The 19,016-nt window shown below is 46.0% G+C and overlaps 1 protein-coding gene across 1 annotated transcript; it reads left to right on the top strand.

Annotated features, from left to right (window-relative positions):
- Positions 1-9,398: 9,398 nt before the first annotated feature.
- On the top strand, positions 9,399-13,059 carry HOXA10 (homeobox A10). The gene is made up of 2 exons (XM_033164960.1): positions 9,399-10,643; positions 12,532-13,059. Exons 1-2 carry the CDS (start codon positions 9,677-9,679, stop codon positions 12,804-12,806), a joined length of 1,242 nt encoding a protein of 413 aa, XP_033020851.1. The 5' UTR covers positions 9,399-9,676; the 3' UTR covers positions 12,807-13,059.
- The last annotated feature ends 5,957 nt before the right edge of the window (positions 13,060-19,016 follow it).

The raw sequence follows: 19,016 nt of genomic DNA on the forward strand, positions 1-19,016 counted from the left end.
ATAATAATAATAATATTTTTTTAATCCTTGTGTTGTATTCGTGGATATTCCTTGATCTGGGCTCTGAGAGTTTGAATCATGGCTACTGAATGGGATGCTTTCATTGAAATTCCATTCACCTATTGCTTCTGGTCCTTCAGGATAAGGCAGTGCAACATGTCTGGTATTTATGAATGCGTAGGCAGACTGCATCGAGCTTGAGGCCATGTTTCACCGGTTTGTGGAAGTGGGGGTGGAGGATCACTCCTTCAAGTAACTGCAGATTACAGACTTCATATATTTGCTCACAGGTGTAAAATCTATTAGAAAAGCTGGTGATTTTTTTTTTCTGGGTTCGTCCGGCCTTGTTTATCTCGGGCGCCATATTTCTGAACACACTATTTTAAGTGCTAAGAAATGTTTGTGGCAGGATCTGATCCCCAAAACGGCAATGATAGCGAGGCAGAATGAAGCATATTGGTTGAAACTTGTTGGTGCCTCTGCGGTGACTCCTAGGGAAAGAGGATGGAGGGGGCATTCCTCGTGCTAGTGAGGCCCAGATGGGCTGTGTGTGGTTTTCCTTCTTAATCTCACTAGCGGGGGGGGGAATTAAAAATTAAAAAACACAAACCCACCGAATACCTTTTTTGAGGATGTGGCATGAGGTTGATTTTCCTCTCTTACACTTAATCAGGAGAGAAAGTACATACTGTTTTTTCCCTATTGTTTATTGGCTTTGAACTTCTGTATTGCTTTGGACATCACCCATAACCTTGAGGTGAAGGGCTAACTGGCTCTGGGCTTTTGCTGACAACCCCCACCTAAGCCAGACAGCGTCTGGTCAAAGGAAATGTACAAAGATGAAGCGGGGGGGGGGGCGGAAAGGAGAGGAGAGAGAGAATGGAGCTCACTTGCTTGTTTGTTTATTTGGCTAGCATGCTACAAAGGAATGCAACTCTTAAAAGGGAGAGATAGAAAGATAGATGGAGAGAAGAGAAAGAGAGGGAGAAGACAGGGAGAGGAATAGGCGGGTGGCAATAAATGTTCAGGCAGCAACTTCCTTTGCTAGTTAAAAATTAACTGGTTATTCATCTCTAGGTTGAGTCATGGAGTTTCTCTAGTTTTGTGGAGAGGCTGCTGGTGATTTCCTGGCCCAGTTAAAAAAAGGTGGGGGGGACATCCCATATGTGTCGCCGGGACAATGCAGCTATAAAAGTGCCCTCGACTCCCCCCCCCCTCTTCTATTTGCATACTGGGAAAGCCGAGCTATAAACGAGGCGGAGGTTTGTTTCAGCCATCTCTGAGCTGTGGAGGGTAGATCTGCGGAGGGCAATTGTCTGCGCTAAGCATCCGTTCGTTTAACGCGGGGCATTTGGAAACCGGCTGTCAGGTCAGCTCTGCGGAGGAACGCTGTTGCCACAAGATGGCGTTCTTCAGATCAATGTCAAAGCCGCAGTGGGAGAAGAGGGGGAGAGGAAGGGGGGGGGTTTGAAATCTTGGCCTTTGTTCCCCTTGCGTTCTAGGAGCTGCACATTATATTATTTCACTTTCCACGCTCAGATTTGCAAAGGTAAGGTGAAGCCGATTGCTCACTCCTTCACGGAGAAGCAAAGCGTTGAGCCAGGAGCTTCTCTCTCACATACTCTCTCTCAAGGCTGACTACTCCGGGCTTCCAGAGGGTGAGTATTTCCTTTGAGGCTAAGTTTGGTTGATTAAAGAGGAAGCAGCTCTTGTCAAGGTACAGCTGGAGTGACCTCTAGGTCTGCTTGCTCTCGATTAAGTCTTTTCACGTTTATTTTTATTTCTTTTTGGAAGTGAAACTCCAAGGGTGTGGTGTCTCTTCGCAAAAGCCAGTCATTAAAAAGGTTGGCTGTGGAAAGTATTGTTTTAAGACTTGCTAAGTTTAGAGAGCAACTCTTCGAAAGGAGTGGAGAAAAGGTTTTCAGGTTGAAGGCCTGCCAAGCAGTTCACGCGGTGGTGAAACAGGCGTAGGTAGGCCAAGACGGCGGCTTTCTTATAAAAGCTGCATCCCTGGAAATACAGTATTATGAATGTCCACGCTTGTGTGGAGGACGCTAGGTGTCTTCTATCAACTAGATCTATAACGGCATAGACTGAAAATGGCAGCTATTGGACTTGAGCTGTGGTTTGCTCATTCCACTTTGGCCGAGTTCCACCCCCCCCCCCCGGCCAATGGTTGCTTTACAGCGATATTTATTAAATGCCTTTTTCTTCCGAGGCAACGTCACTCTCATCCACTCCAAGCAGAAGAAGCTGGAAATCGATATAGCTGGATGTAGAGTAAAAGCTCCTTTCGCTTAACACCCCCCACCTCGGAGCGATCTCATGTAAAGCCAATTCCTGGGTGGAGGTTGAATTTAAAGTATCTCTGTTGATCCTGTCTCTATTGATCTGCAGTGTACTTGCTGTAGAGATATTCTGAGAGCGGAGCCATAATCTGGAAGGCCTAACCCTTGTAGATAATAATAACAGGAAATTTAATCAACTGGACACTTAGAGTTGCGGTCATCAGCATACTTGCTGCAGAGAATTTGCAGGGATCTCGTGTTAGGATTACAGTATTCTGAGCGGGCCAATTACTTAAATAGGACTGAGGGATACCTAGTTTACCTTTACTATACAACACCCAGAGGAGATATTCTTGAGCTTCCTTTCGCGTAAAACGCCTGGGATCAGATGCTAACCGTGAAGAGTTACCAGTGTAGCACCCAGGATAGATTAGGAGGAGCAGTCCTGATTTCTGAAGCAGTCGACGAGCTGACCTTGGGATAAATTACAGATTACAGATGCTCGCGATGCGATGCCCCCCCCCCACTTTACCCCACTCATATAGGCCCAACTTTAATAGAGAAGTCTGCCTGTAGTTTTGGCTTGCTATTTTGGTCCGAGTCATGTGTTATGTTAGAAAGTCTCTTATCTTGAGCACGCACCGCCCTACTGAACTGTGATTTCTGAAGTCCAGTGTTAAAGCTTTACTCGGTTATTATGGTGGGGTGGAGGAGGCGAGGCGGGAAGGCCGAGGGAACTTTCCTCCAGTGTTTATGGAAACAAAGGTAACCGATTCATAGGAGGGAAACATTCCGCCCAGCAACTTTCTTGCATGTATTTAATCAATTTCTTAGGTCTCATTAGCAGAACATTTCACCAGTTACCTCGTGCTTCTGTAGTAGTAGCATGGTGACCTCTTTTCCGATGGAACTTTCCTCCAGTGTTTATGGAAACAAAGGCAACAGATTAATAGGAGGGAAACGTTCAGCCCAGCATCTTTCTTGCATTTATTTGATCAATTTCTTAGGTCTCACTAGCAGATCATGTCTGCTTCTGCAGTAGTAGCATGGTGTCCACCTTTGATAAAATTTTAAGCATAACAAACTCAAATCAGAGGTCTTCCCCTTCATTTTAACAAGAAAAAGAAAGAAAGAAAGAAAGAAAGAAAGAAAGAAAGAAAGAAAGAAAGAAAGAAAGAGAAAACAGCAAAAAAATGAATAAATGCGTGTATTCAGAAGCATACTTTTTGGTTTTGGTTGCTTCTCTTTCTTTCATTTAATCCAAAAATATAAATAATAAACAGGTTTCCACAATGGTTAGTCTCTAGATATCCTCTGGTGGTAAAATTAAGTTTGCTGTAGATCAGAAAGCAACCTTCCTTGTAGCTGATTCCTTATATTCACTCTTCCCCACCCCCTTCGATTTCTAATAAGCTGGGATAGTGTGCTTGGGGGAAGAAGGTGAAAATTACTCTACGTTTATAATATGCTGCGATTGCTTTTTCGCACACAAGCACGCCTAAGGGTCTTTAAAGAGGCGTCTTCCACTTCGACGTCTCCTTCGGATATCTAGTATTCCACATCACACCCCAAATCTGTGCAAAGGAAATGCCTCTGAGAACGAACAATGGCCGAGCTTCAATATAATTTTATATTATAATTTTACGTTGTAACTTAGAAATGCAAATAGATATCCCTCCGCGAACAGCTGCTTCCTCCTTGTTTGAAACAGTGTGCCAAACTCACGTTGAAAGAAAAGAAGAAACGTAGGTTCAAACACGCGCCTCGCTTTGACTTCAACATATTATTGCCTAGCCTAAATTATTCGAAGGGAGAAATCCAACTTTGCTGGAGTCAGATCAATGCACTCTCTCCAAATTACGTTGCTACGTGCACAACATAATGGGCTACTAGAACCAGACGGGAGTCTACGACGGAAAATGCTAGATACGTGTCTGCTAGTCTGGACCTAGGCTTGCTAACCCAGAAGTTGAGTCACATTAAATTCAATAGAGCTCAAGTCTCAGGTTAAGTGTGCGCAGGATTGTAGTGTATTTAATAGCTTTCTTATGCTCCGGATCCTCTAGCTTAGGCCTTGGAACGGCCTTATTTTGAATGTGAGCCCCACTGAGACCTGAAAAGACTTGTGCTCTGCTCCCATTCCTTAGGAGACGTTGATTTGGGAGAGATGCCCTTGACTGCAACTGAATTTACGTCCAAGTAAATACGCATTCATATACGCCTGTGGTCCCAGCCACTCTCGCGCGGAAGGATGTCCTATTGAAACCAGCAGGACTTCCTTCCCGACCGACGCGTTTAACACTGGGGTGCCAGGCTACGATCCTGCGCTCGGTTGCCCGCACATAAATCCCATGCCTATCAGAGAGAAGAAGGAAGGTAGTCACCAGCAAACCGGTGAGCAGGATTTCAGCCAGACCAGAATCCCAGCTGCCAGGAAAAAAAATGGGCTTAAGGTGCAAACGAAGTCCAAATTTTAAAGGAAATAAATCTCCCAAACCCGATCGTCGCTCACTCTTTACCCTTCACTCCCTCCCCCCTCCCTCCCTCCTTTTAACCTGAAAGAATTTCGAAGCGAAGATAAAAAATTACTTCGGTAGTCGTTTGACACCTTTTCTTGGCGCAGAGATGCAGTTCTTAAAACGCCTGATGGAAAGCCGCCTGTTAGGAAATTTTTCCAGAGGGAAAACTGCCTTGGCACACAGTCACATTCTTGACAACTGACACTTTAAATATTAAATAAGTGCGCACTGATTGTATTAATTTGGGTGGAGATTTACAAAATGCAATCTGCGGCTATATATTTAAAGGCAGGCAGCCTTCCGACTGCCATGATAGCTTTTATACTTTTTCCTTCCTCTCCGCGCCCCCGTCCCCGCCAGTCCCTTCACCGCAAAACCTCAATTTACCCATGTCAGAAATATAAAGCCCGTTTTAATTAGCATACAAAATAGCATCCCTTTCTTAACAATGTTGTACCTTTTTAGTTCCTCCTGGAAATAAGTAGAGGATAAATCATTCTCTTCAGCGAGTGGGATTTTAAAGGAAGAGAGACAGAAAGTGGTAGGGGGCGGAATCCCTCCTCCGATCTAACTTGGCTTAAGTTATTGTGTTTTACTTAGCCCTTCCAGTCTTTTTTAATTTTCAGTTCAAACTCATAAAACAGCCTAACGACTGTACTAATGCAGCCATTATATTTCTCTTGGACCAATAACTGTGTTGTTATTGTTGTTGTTGTTTAAAAAATTAATAGGATATTGGTGTCTCCGCAGTGTACAAGAGCTCGTCTCCCCACCCCTCACCCCAAACTACCAACCCTTTGGGTGGCTTCTGAGAGCCTTCGATCCATTCCATAACTCAACTACGGAGACGCTAGGCTTTGCCGACCCACATGCTCCAGCGCAACCTGGTTGTAGAGCTGGCTGGTTGTTTGCTGGTGCTTAACCCGCCAACCCTCCACCCACCCACTTCCCAATCTCCTAGACGAGTTTGTTGGCAGGAGCAGAATGAAAAAGCAGTCATTTCTCTCCCCCCCCCCCCACCCCCCGCGCCCTGCATAATAGTCTCAAGAAATGCTATAAAGTCCTGGTTAATGTCCGAGACACATTGTTAAGTGTTTAAAATGTTACCGCTACACACAATGCACGCCAAAGTAGTTTAGTTTGCTCTAGAATTGACCATTATCTTTTATAGTTAAAAATCAAGTGCACATTATTAGTTTTACTTCACTGGCTTTGACGATGCTTTTGGCCTTGTTAGCGATTAAAGAAAAAAGCGCCGAGAGCCGAGTTCACGAGCTCCTCCTCGCGCGATCCAAAAGCTTCCCCGAGTCAAATGCTAGCCTTCTCTTTACCATTGACCTCCCCGGGCTTCGGATCCGGCCTTGGGTGCCTTGACCATCAAAGCCCAGACGCTTTGGGTCCCACAAACGCAGCCATAAAATGGGGCCCTGGATATGAGGGGCCGCTTCCTTATTGCCTTATACTTTGAGTGAAAAGGAACCAACAGTATCCTTGATTACAGAGGGTGTGTTTGTGTGTGTGTGTTTGTGTGTGTGTGTCCAGCTGCAAGCGGTTCTAACCTGAAAGAGAAGAGGTTTCAAACCATTTTCCTAGCCCCGCTCCTCTGGTTTCGACTGCGGGTTTCCCCCTTCGAGTCTTCTCTTGAATCTTAAGAGCAGAAACCGAGTCTTGCTGGGATGAATCCGATTAAAGGTCCAACTGACCTCCAAAGTGGCCCACGGGATGCCCCTGGACCTCTCTGAAACAGGACACGGTCAGTCGCCGCTGCACTTACGAGGTGCGCATTCCCGTATCTCCAGGCTTTTCGCCTTCGCTAGATTCACGAATCGGCTCGACCTTCTTCACAGTAGCACTTATTTAAGGAGAGGAATGGCGGAAGGGGATTCTTTCCATTGGGATATATAGATTCGCAATCTTTTTATTTAAACTGGGGTGTGATTATTATTTTTAAACAGACTTCCATTCTCTTTCCTTTCTTCGCCAACGGACCCTTCCCCAGGTAGACGGCTGTTGTTGTTGTTGTTGCATAAGAAGCAATATATTTTTAAGCATGCACTTCATTTCTTCTGGATCTGGCAGATGAGGGGTGAAGGCGGGGATCAACACACCAAACAGAGGGACGAGATTCCCCCTCCTCGAAGTTTTGATCTACCTGATTTTAGCCCCTCCAAGTCCTGGGAAAGGCGAAGGTGGGCCGTGCGCGCGGGTCCCATTTCATTGCACGGAGATCTGCTGTTACAACTCTAAGCCCATTGATAATAGGTTTCCAATGTGCTAGCCCATAAAAGTGCTCCTTATATGGCATTAATTTTGCTGGAAGTCATATTGCCCTCCTAGGAATCTGATAAGAACTTGTTCCTCACACATTAACACAGTGTAAGTTAAGTAGAGTTGGGGAAACACGGACAATATTACTCCAGGGTGTGGGGAAGGCGGCTCCTCTTATAGGCTGCTGACCCCCTGTTCTTCCTCCATGCTTAACTTGTGCTGGAAGCCAGCAGAAGTGAAAAACCCAGAGTGCAATTCTTGGCTGGTGGAAGAGGAGGAGATGATAGGTGAGGGTGATGGGTATGGCAGTGGTGGAAGTGGCTTAAGAAGGACGTCTTGCCTTTCCATAAAGATTTTATGGGCCCGGCAAAGTTGCAACAATCTCTGCCAGGCTTCCCATCCGACGAGCCAGAAACCTCGGGAGGCCCCCTTCGCGTTAACTTGCCTAGGAGAAAACTCGCATTCTGTGTCCTGCTGCCTTCTGAATGTTTTAGAAGCTAAGCGGAGGGGAATCCCAAAAGGAAAGGGGGGGGAATTTCCCCACTTTTGTAGGCAAAACCAGGGCGTTATTAGGCATGCGAAGCTTGGCAGATCAGTCCTACCCCACTCACCCCTCCGTGGTGTGGAGAGGGGGGGGGAATGTGCGGAGTGGCATACGAGCATATCCCTTTTTGCAGAACTCGTCCTGCAGTGTATGAAAGCCAAGGGTAAGCCGTGCCAGAGAGAGAGAGGGTATATCTGCAAGCCACCCTCTCTGCTGCACTCACTACCCCCGAAGGCTTGGTCAGGGAAATAAGGCAGCGCCTTTGCCTCCCGATTCCCTTGGCATTCTTAGCGCTTTTGAGGGCTTTATGGACGAGGGAGTGGGTGCCAAAACGGAACCGAGCAGAAGATTTACAGCACAATATTGAATTGTTCAAAAGAATATTCCTACTCGCTTGGGAGCAGAGACAGGCGATCATTTAAATCCTACCAGCTGGGGCGGTTTGGAAGAAGAGATACTTAACGCAGGGATTTGTAACCGTAAAAAGAAAAGTTAAACAAATATTTATTTGTTTTCTCTTCTTAAAAAAATAATAATTCTAAAAGACTCCATGGACAATAGGAGATGTTATTTCTCTCAAGTTTTTATTATTTCCAAACAACGTGTGCCAAGAATATGAGAGACAGAGAGGCAGAGAGAGAAGTGGAGCCCTTCTTTCGCTCCCTCCCCGTTATAAAATCTATCTGCCCCCGTCTGCCGGTCTCACTCTCCTGTCTGCTAGTTGTCTACCATCTCCGCCACAATTACGAACTGGCTACACAGTTTTGTCTGACAGTCCTTTTTAGCCTTTTATGGGTTGAGAATGGAGATATTTTGAAATAATTTGCTTGTGGCGCACTTTTGAATCTATAGTGGGTGTGTGATTGTTATACTCCCCCTTGGGGGAAAACCCCCCCAAAACGAACACTAACCATTAGAATGTAATGTTAATCTGAGGATATCTCGCATCCACTTTCTGTGAGACCTTTTGCTACCCTCATCCCTACAAGACACACCAGATATTTCTGCTTCCCTTGTTAGCTTAAGACCAGATACGGAAGACTTCATTACAATTCTTGCTTACTCGGTCAACAAAGATGGGCTCATATAATATTGTTACTGTTGCTTCTGCGGCGCTAGACAGGAATATTTCACAGTGGCGCTCCTCAGCCTCTCTGCCAGGCGGGGGTTCACTTCTGGGGCGGCATTTCTATATGCACACTTAGCTGAAAGTAAACCCACCCACCCAATACTGGACACAGTGGGACTTGCTTCCGCATAAAACACGTATATGCCAATATTCAAAGATGGGAGCCAGGCTTGAGAATTTTCTTCATTACTGTCGTTGTCATCTTGAGGAGACATTGGGTAACTTTATGGTGTCCGTAAACCTTCAGTGCTAGTGAGGAGGTCAGATTGGTTTAAAACTTCCAGTGGCCCGTGATGCCATAATCACCACCACTAAAAATAGATAAGCAAATGCACGTCCCAGGGCTTGACAATAAATACTGAGGCTTGGTGGTTTTATTAATTTCATCACAGCCATGGGCTGTATGAGATGGGATTGGGAGAGCAAAAAGGGGAGGGGGGAATGTTGGTGGCAGAAAGAGAGAGAGGAGTTGGGATGTTGAAAGGTTCACTTACAGCTCGCTTTATGACCTAAACGCTTAATATGCTCCTTTGCAATTTTATATTAGCGCATATGCTTAAAGAGGAAGCCTGGCTAAATTATGGGCTGCATTAAAATCGGGGCAAATTGTTTTCTATTGTTTGTCTCCCCTTTCTCCTCGCGCGCCTTTCCCCCTCCTTTGCTCACACTCAGGCAAAAGGCACCCTATATGTGGCAACATCAATTGTACCCCGGGTACCTAAGCAAGGGCAGCTATGTGGCAACATCGATCACACACACACACACACACACACACACACACAATTCAGCAGTGGACCTGAGAGCAGCTCATTGCCTACGAAACCAAACGGGGAGGGGTTGCTGGCGAGGGCTGGGATTCCATTGGCTGCACGCACTCGCCGTGGCGCGGGGGTATCTCTAATCATATCCAGCATGTTTTGCACAAGAAATGTCAGCCAGAAAGGGCTATCTGCTCTCTTCGCCAAATTATTCCACCACGGCCATGGCATGCTCGGAGAGCACCGCTGCAAACTCCTTTTTGGTGGACTCCTTGATCAGCTCAGCCTCAAGCAGAGGGGAAGGCGGAGGAGGAGGAGGCGGGGGCGGCGGAGGAGTTGGAGGAGGAGGAGGCGGAGGAGGAGGCGGCGGCTACTATCCCAACAACAGCGGTGTCTACCTGCCACAGGCGTCCGATCTGTCCTATGGGCTGCAAAGCTACGGGCTATTCCCGGTCCTGAGCAAACGCAATGAAGGCCCTTCTCCAAGCGTGGCGCCGGCTTCTCACGCCTACATGTCAGGGATGGAAGTCTGGCTAGATCCCCCCAGGTCCTGCCGCCTGGAAGAGCACGAGAGCCCGCAGGCGACCTCCTGCTCCTTCGCTCCCAGTATCAAAGAGGAGAGCTCCTACTGCCTCTATGACGCCGAGAAGGGCCCCAAAGAGGCGGCGGCCACCGACTTGTCCATTTTCCCAAGGCTGAGCTCGGAGGTCTGCTCTATGAATAACGTGACAGCCGCCGGGGTGCCAGTCCCAGGCTACTTCCGCTTGTCTCAAGCTTACGGCACCAGCAAGAGCAGCGTCGGCAGCAATGGCAACAGCTACAACAACAACAGCAACCACCACCACCAACATCATCACCAACAGCAGCAGCAGCAGCACCATCCCGGGCAGATGGTGGTTCCTTCCCAATTCGCCCCGCAACCTCAAGTGCGCTTTGAAACTCCGCCGGCGTTGACTCCTGCAGTCCCACCGCCGGATCCGGGGAGAAAAGACAGCGAGGATTCATCCCCACCCAGCACCTTGGCTTGCGTGGCCCAAAGGGGTGAGGAAGAAGGGCAAGCTTCCTCTTCGGCCCCCGAAGAACTCTCTCCGGCTCCTTCAGAGAACAGCAAACCCTCTCCAGAGAAGGAAACGCTAGGTAAGCGGAGGGGGGGGAAGGGAATAAATGCGCTACTCTCTACCCGCCTAGCTCCCCCGCCCCCGCGCACGGCAACCGGCCCCGCTGCCACAAAAACCAGGAGGGGTGGGTGGGATGTGATAAGGGGGTGTGAATCGCCCAGAATACTGGAAGCTCCCTTCGCTGACCAAAATGGCCATTCATAGAGCGGCTTAGCGTAACCTGCTGAGCTGCCATTCATATTTGGACGCTGGGATGCTGTAAAGTTAAATAAACAAATATTGATATATCCACCCCTTCGAGTTTATGAGCCATACAAAAAGAAAAGGAAAGCTGAGTATGGGGCAAAATCCTAAAGCAAAAGCGCAGAGGGCTTGGAAAGAAACAAAATAGGAAGAAAAGGAAAAAGAGATAAATACAGTTCTGTATTTCCTCGCCCCCAAGTGATGCTGAGGCGACTGCAGAGATAACATAGATGTTTGTAAGGCGTCCAAAGTAAGCAAGGGGCCAGCGCCAATAAATAAGCCCATTAACAGGCTAAGTTCTAGTTTACGATCCTGGATGCCTTAAGAAAAAAAAAAAGCAGCTGGGTTAAAATTCTCTTCTATGAAGCACTATCAAATTAGACTGCTGGAGGCTGCGCTGCGAGAGGCTCTCCAGAGCGCCACAAGGCTTCTGTGTTGAAATATACTCAGGGTCATTGGAATGAATGGGAGCGCCACAAGAATGCCAGAGTTCCTGATCGGTGCTCAGTCATTCATTTCAACGCGCGGGGATGGCCAGTGGCTTTTGCAGAAGAATTTTTCCATTTCATGATGCCATTAAAGGGAATAATAATAAAAAAAATAAGAAGAAGAAAATAAAACCGGGAACTCCGCAGGGTAAGCTTTTAGTTGTTGTTTCCCCCCACAATTCTGAAACAGGATGCAATGAAGCATGTTACGTGTGTGTACACATATATGCATATGCATATCGTTATCTAAATGCACACAGAGAGAGTTGGGTTTCCCGCCCCGACCCCACCTCCAGCTACATGTACTTCCAAAAAATAAAGAGAAATGCACATGTGCTTTTAAAAAATAAAATAAAATATGTGCATCATCAATGTGTATTTGTAGGAACCATCTCACCGCTAAACTGCCCAACGGTTTAAATTTAATGAATACATTGAATTTGGAAACGCACAGCCCCGTTCTTATGTAAGCTTGTTTGCTGCACCAGTGAATTAAACGGGCTTGATTCTCAGTACCGCAACATTCCTATACCCGCTTACCGGGGAGTAAGCCACACTGAACACAATGGGAATTACTTCTGTGCGAACATGCCAAGGATTGCTCTGGAAGGGTGTGTGGGGTAGCTAAAATGGGATTGCAGTCCTTATTCGCCAGAAGTATTAGGCATAACAATTCGAAAACGACCCCCGCCCCTCAACAACAACAACAAAAACAGCCACTCAGGTTTGTTTGTTCTTTTGTTTTTGTTTTTGTTTTTGTTTTGTTTTGTTTTTTGTTCGAGCACTTCAGCAGCGTTGACCACATTTTCAAATAATCTGGATTTAGGGGAGGGAGCAGGGGGCGGTCTCGGAACGAGTGTTTTGAGAACAAACGGCCAGAACTGAAGCAGAGGCAAAACCCTGTAAGACGCCACTGCCAAAGGCATTTGCGCGCATCGGTGTCAACTCCAAAAGCGAGATGCGGTAAAGTCAGGGAGTGTGTTGCAATGCTCGCTCTCCTTTGGGGGCTACCAGTTTAAGAGGGACCCGGACAGAAGGCCAGAGTGCCCTTCTCAAATTTATATTCGGTACTAAGTACGGAAGCGTTCCCCACCCCAGCCCCACTACGCCGCACAAGTTTTCCTGGTGTCGTTCTGGTAACCTTCCCCTTTTTCTTATCCCCCCCCTTAAAACTAGGCAATTCAAAAGGAGAGAACGCAGCCAGTTGGCTCACCGCAAAAAGTGGCAGGAAGAAGCGATGCCCTTACACCAAGCACCAAACTCTCGAGCTGGAAAAGGAGTTTCTGTTCAACATGTACCTGACTCGTGAGCGTCGCCTAGAGATCAGCCGCACAGTCCACCTAACAGACAGACAAGTCAAAATCTGGTTTCAGAACCGCAGGATGAAACTGAAGAAAATGAACAGGGAGAATCGAATCCGGGAGCTCACAGCCAACTTCAATTTCTCCTGATGAACCCTAGGCACGCAACTGGATGGTCTAAACAGCTAGGACGGTTCCACCTCCCTCACTCACCGGTCTCCTCCCCCATCCCCTAAGCCTCTAGCTACTCGCACCTGTGTGGGTTCGAGTCTTTCAATTACATCCTCAGCCTCTCCATGGCCTCTTGGTAATTGATTTCGTTGGGATGAAGCCATAACTGATGCACAATACCCCATCCATGTCCGCTTCTGCCCTCAGTGCATTCTCGGTTCTGGAAAGTCTGACGCTTTGGGGTGGGGGTGGGGGAAGGGAAGGGTTTTCAGAACCCTAGATGCCTATTGTCCCCCCCCACCCACCTTCTCAACACCCCTCCCCCACACTCCATTTCCAGAAAATTGAGCCAAATCAGAAGGAAGGCAACTTGCGTTCTCTCCCACCCCACTGTAGTGATAGCTGGTGTTTAGGATCTGGACCGAGGATGGTTTTGAATAATTAAAATCTGGTCAGGCCGCTGCTTAATAGGAAGCATGCTTCTAGCCGATCCAGATAAAATCAGGTTATATAATATGGTGTCAGGAGCCAAGGCTGGCGCACTTATATGTTTGTTTGTGCTTACCCAATATATATATATTTAATATTACAACTTTTAAAATTGCAACGAAAATGAGACCTCTTCTCCCTCCTCCCCCCCTTCACAAAAAAAGGAGAGAGGAAAGTCTTTGTCTCGCTTTATTGGCTAAAATCTTACACTTTCTGGTTGTAGGTAATGACTTGAGGTAGTTTTTGCTTTGGATACCTTTTGGGTTACCGCTAGTTACGCTTGGCAAGCACATGAAAGGACGGAATGAAGAAATCTCCCCGCTTTGGAGAGGAGAAACGACTTTGTCCACGGAGAGGTGTGTTATTCTATGTATATTGGACCACCAGAACAAATTCCCCCCTGACTTGACTGTGGGGGACAGCAAGGGAGATAAACGTTTTTCCCCTGGTTTCCTTGATACTGTGAAGTTACATGCGTTGAAAAGGTCAAGCGTGTAGTGCAAAGAGAAGATTTTTTTAAAAAGAAAAAATATCTATGAATACAGAATATGTATAAATGTCTATTAATATTAATATTATTAATATTATTATTAAAATGCCGATACTGTTGCAAGCAAAGCATTCTATAGCGTTATTCTCGATGTTAGCTCTATCTCTCGTCCATCCCCTCCTTACCTTAAAAACAATTAATTGTAATGCTGCCCTGCGTGGAAGTAAAGGGGGGGGGAACCCACAGGACAAAATGGAGACGCTGTTTATGTTTCTCTTGGAAGAAGAATAAAAGGCATGGAATGAAACCACCCTCTTTAAAAAAAAAAAAAAGATACCTCGTTTGTGACTGTTTATTCTCATGGTCCTACTTTCAGATCTCCAAGAACTTTTACAACAGGAATAGTTTGCCCGAGCCCCCTGCAATTACTTTAGGAATCTATTTAAATATTACCTAGACGGTCGTAATTTGTCTGGGCCATATAGCAATGGTGCTGTAAGGTTTGTCGGCTTTTGTTCAGTTTTATGACTTGCTAGTATATCTGGATTGTTGCTGTCTTGGACGAGTGGTTTTAGTTGACTGAGGAGCTGCACAGGCAGAGGAAGCCAAGGGCTACTTATTTGCAAAGTTAGAGGACTTGGGCTTCTCTTTATTTATTTATTTATTTTATTAAAACAACTCGCTGGTTAATTCATGAGGAAGGATCCACTTTTATTTTATTTATTTTTTAAACCAAACAAAACTACCCCACTAGACGCTCGGAGCACTTTTCAACTCCAGAGGAATACCTAGATGCACCCTCCCACACACACACAAAAAGGCGATTCTGAAAAGGTGAGCACGTGGGAACGAGGATCTTGAGCCTTGTTCTCCTTGATCGATCAGTTTTTCCACCATGTTTTTTCCTCCCCTCGCTACCTGCCTGCTTGCGGGTGCGCTTAAGGGGAGAATGTTTTGGTCTTAAGGTTCTGTCTGTATCATTGCACGTTGATCAGCTCCAGAATCCAGACAAAGGCAAATCGGGTGGGGAGCGAAGAGAGAGGGGGAGATTGGAAGGGGTGGGAGTGGAGGCGGTGGTGATGGGAGCCTGAAAGGGCTGTGTAGCCATTTCCCTCCCCCCAGACTTTGAACCCGCGCATCTTGATCGTCTTCGATAGCCTCTGTATACAAGGATTATTGCCTCTCGAGGCCTGCCTGGCCCCGCTGCCCCATTTCTCCAAGTTGCATTTTAAAAATACATCGTCCCCAATTCGATCCGTGGCTAAGTTAGAGAACTATGATGGAACGTAGAGAGTAAGATTAAACGGAGTGGCTACAAAATGGGCACAAAGGCGTTTTTAATGATTTGGCGGGTCCAGGAGAAGAGAAAGAACTTCATTTAAAAAACAACAACACAGAGAGAATGTGGAAAGTTTGTAGACCGAGATGGAGACTTTGGTGGAGAGGGCGGAGGGGGGCGGTGGGAAGGGTGAGGTCTTGCTGCTGTTCGGTTTTGCAGGGGGAAGGGGGCTTTCCCCATCCCACCCCACCCCCTTGGAATCTGTTTCTTTTGGGCATTGGTGTCTCTCCATATTTATTCGAAGCGGGATCCTGTTTCCTAAGGAAAGCGGCAGTGGGGAGCCCTCTTAATTAGGAGGCTGAGAACTGGTCGGTGGTTTAGGTAGTTTCATGTTGTTGGGGCTGGATCTCAATCTCTCTCTACAGCACGAAACTGCCTTAATTACTTCAGTTTGAAATCATCAACCGGGTCTAATAAGAAATAAGAATAAGCGCCGGAGTCCGTCCGTAGTAATAGCAATACAATACTAATAAATACCGCCTTTTACCGAAGAAATCTGGGAAGCTGCCTTTCCTCGGCAGGCGTTAAGTCCCAATGCCGTTGGCTTGCCTTCTGCGCGCCGAAAAACCCCGCGCCTTTCCGGCTGCCTCAATTGATCCATTTCAGCCGAGGTGGAAGAGGGGGGAAATGTTTCAAGGCGATATTGGAGGAGACCTTCAAGCTTAGCTAGGATCGGTTGTCTTCGGGTTTTCCCATGCAGGTTTCCTTCAAGGTCAGGTGCACTTTGCCAGTTTAGGAATGTCCAGGTTTTATTGTCTAATCCGTATCATTGGATACTTTGATTATTGTCGCTGCTGTTGCTGGTGATATTATCCGCATTACTCGCCAAAATTTCTGTTGCACTGCTGTTTCCCTCCCTGTGTATTGGGTGTGTTTCAGTTACTCCGCTGTAAAGAGGGAGAATCTGGTAGCAATTTCCAGCCCTGCTTACTGGTTCTCTCTCATTATATTTTATTGAGCTATATTGTGTTATGAGGTCTCGCCGCCCGTCCGTTTGCGCAAACACACACACACACACACACACACACACACACACAGCCCTTGGTCTCCCTTTACTTACAGTGGTGGCCTTCAGAATCATTCTTTTTTTCTCTCTCTCTCTGCTGTTTCTCCCCCTACCCAGAAGCTAGAACAGTCCTTCCAATGTCTGCAGGGAATGCAGACCCTAAGGGCGTAAGAGGCGGAAAGAGGGAGCCCGGGGAGGCAGAAAAACTCGGGAGGGGGGACCCCCAGGATTTCTCTGTAGCTCACAAGGCCTCGGTTACGATCATTATTGGAGTGTGTCCGGGCGCCTGCATTCCAATGAGGCGGAATAAGCAACAGCGACCTCGCTCGGGCTCGAGGCTGCGCTGTGCTGTGCTGTCGCCTTGCCTTTTATGCCCAGCAGCCCAGCGAGAGGCGAAGGAGCTGCAGAGCCTTGTTTACACCGGATACACACATTGTTTACGGCTATTGTAAATGAACAAGACCTCTCCCTTCCATGTCCTGGGGTGGGTACGGGTGCATGGATATTGGGAAACGCACGGGAATATCCTTTATATTCTTCCCCCCTCCCCCACCCTTCAAGTTTCCGAACGTTTCAGAGAACAATTAAAAGGGCTGGAGAAATCAGATTTGTTTAAATCTGCCTCTCACAAACACACACCATCCCTTCAACTTTTTTTGGGGGGAGACTTTGCCATGGTTGAATAATTTAAACGGCAAGTTCACATCATAAGTGCTTCGGGGGCATTACTCCTTATATTATGGACGTTGTGTGGTTATGTATGTATTTGTGTTTGTGTTTGCACGAATGCACGTGCCTACGGCTTGGATCTAGAGGACGTACATGTTCCCACCACGTGAATACAGAAAGAAGGCATTGCTGCATGCAAGCAGCTACAATGGCCAGCCTTCTGTATGAAGTCTGTGCTTCTTCTGAATCATTCGACGATTGTTTGGTCATTTATCTCAAGCAAACCTTATTTAAAAGCTAAAAACACAACAAAACAGAGAAACCCAATAACCCGGAATTCTCCATATCAGTGCGCAGTACATTACCTCCTACAGAATATTATCCAAATCCTATTTGGACTACTTTCTTTTTTAAAAAAAGAGAGAAATCTCTATATGTCTCTGTGTGTACACTCATATATGTGTGCATGAATGAGAGGGAGAAGGGGGTGGAATAGGTGTGTGTGTGCGTGGGGGGGGGGGAGAGAGAGAGAGAGAAAGAGAGAGAGAGACGTTAGTCAATTATATTGCTTAGATATGTTTAGGAATATACTGATTACTTCAAACTCTGTAAAATAAGTAAATAAAGTGTGAGCACACAGTTATAACCCTTTGATCTGTCTGGTAGGTAGATTCAAGGGTTAAAACCTAATTTTGTGTGTGTGTGTGTGTGTGTGTGTGTAACCAGATATAGTTATTAAAAATCTGAAGTTGCGGCCATATATGCGCACTAACTTGAAATAAATACTGTTGAGATAAGTATAACATTTTTTAACCTGGGAGAAAATTTCCCGAAATGGGCGAGTCAGTGTATATGGGTTTGTTTATATGTAAAGGCTACCGTTCTGCACACAGTTACTCGAGAGTAAGTCCCAAATTTATGTGTTCAGGGTAATGTCCAAAGACTGATAGCCGCCTTATTTCAACCCGAAGCCTATTTCATTGCAAGTAATTAACAGTTCAAAGAAAGCAGGACTTCAGCTAATGAGGAAGCTTTCTCCATTTTCATATTATTTGTCACTAAATGGAAGTCAGCTTGCTATATGAGCTACAAAACCGAGCTATTAAAAAAGATTCCTGTTTATACTGAAAATACAATACCTGCACCAAATGAAGAAAATGGCGAAGCTAACATGCGAAGCACTTTGTATTTATCCCTTTCTATCATTTCGAAGGTGAATATAACAAATCCTCTTTAAATTCTTTAATTTTAATGGTTCAGCAGCCAGCTTTTTTTTTTTAGGGAGCCCGTGAAATGTTTATTCCTTTATTGTAACGCGAACCTTACATTTCAAATTTCTACACGTCTACTCAAAAGCACTGAGTTCAATGGCGCTTCTAGGTAACTGGGTAAAGAGACTGCAGCCTTAGACTGCAATTTTACCCAGAAGTAAGTCCCACTGAGCTTAATGGGATTTACTCTGTAGTACGTGCCTGGGATTGCAGCTGGATCATTCCCGTTGTTTCCCACTCTCAAAGGCTTAATCCGGAATGAAAAGTCACTACCGCTTCCGAAACCCCAAAAAGTCATAAAAACATTTAGGAATCCTGCTGTTAAGATTATTTTTCTCCTTCGAGGAGGAAGGAAGTTCTGCCAGCATATTTCACAACAGCTGACTCTCGATTTTAAACAAAAATGACGTAAGACTTCCGTCTTTCCAGGAGAGAAACCGACTAATAATAATATTTTCCTCCTCCCTCCTGTTGAGGATATTGCACTAAGGCGATCACATACTTTAGCTGTAATTACATAGGAAGACATTTGTCTACATTTTTTTTAAAAAAAGAAATGGCTTTGTTGAGGCATGGGAAGAGATTTCCAGCAAGGACCCTGCGAAATTGTTCCTGCTGAGGATCTGTGAAATATTAATTGTTTCTTGTAATCTCGGGACCTTATGTCAAAAAGAGAGAGAGAGAGAGAGAACTGACTGCTAATTTAAGTTTTTCTCAAGACTCAGCTATTGGAGAAGTATGAAAGGGGTAAGAACGCTGACGTGATGTAAAGCTAATGAGAACCATACTTTTTGCGTTCACAATATTCACAGACGAATTTCATTAGCACGCGGTTTCCTTGCTATTTGCCCGGTCTCTAGCCTCACTAAGAGTTAAAAAAATAAAAAATAAAACACAGAGATCCTTATTCTCTTCCCCCTGCTCC

The sequence above is a fragment of the Lacerta agilis genome, chromosome 12 (assembly GCF_009819535.1).
Source record: "Lacerta agilis isolate rLacAgi1 chromosome 12, rLacAgi1.pri, whole genome shotgun sequence".
Classification (NCBI taxonomy): Eukaryota; Metazoa; Chordata; class Lepidosauria; order Squamata; family Lacertidae; genus Lacerta; species Lacerta agilis.

Excerpts from the sequence above, each read along its gene's own strand:
- HOXA10 (XM_033164960.1), top strand. The coding sequence starts at position 9,677 with ATGTCAGCCAGAAAGGGCTATCTGCTCTCTTCGCCAAATTATTCCACC. Across the intron at positions 10,644-12,531 it reads TCCAGAGAAGGAAACGCTAG|GCAATTCAAAAGGAGAGAAC; the intron begins GTAAGCGGAGGG and ends CCTTAAAACTAG.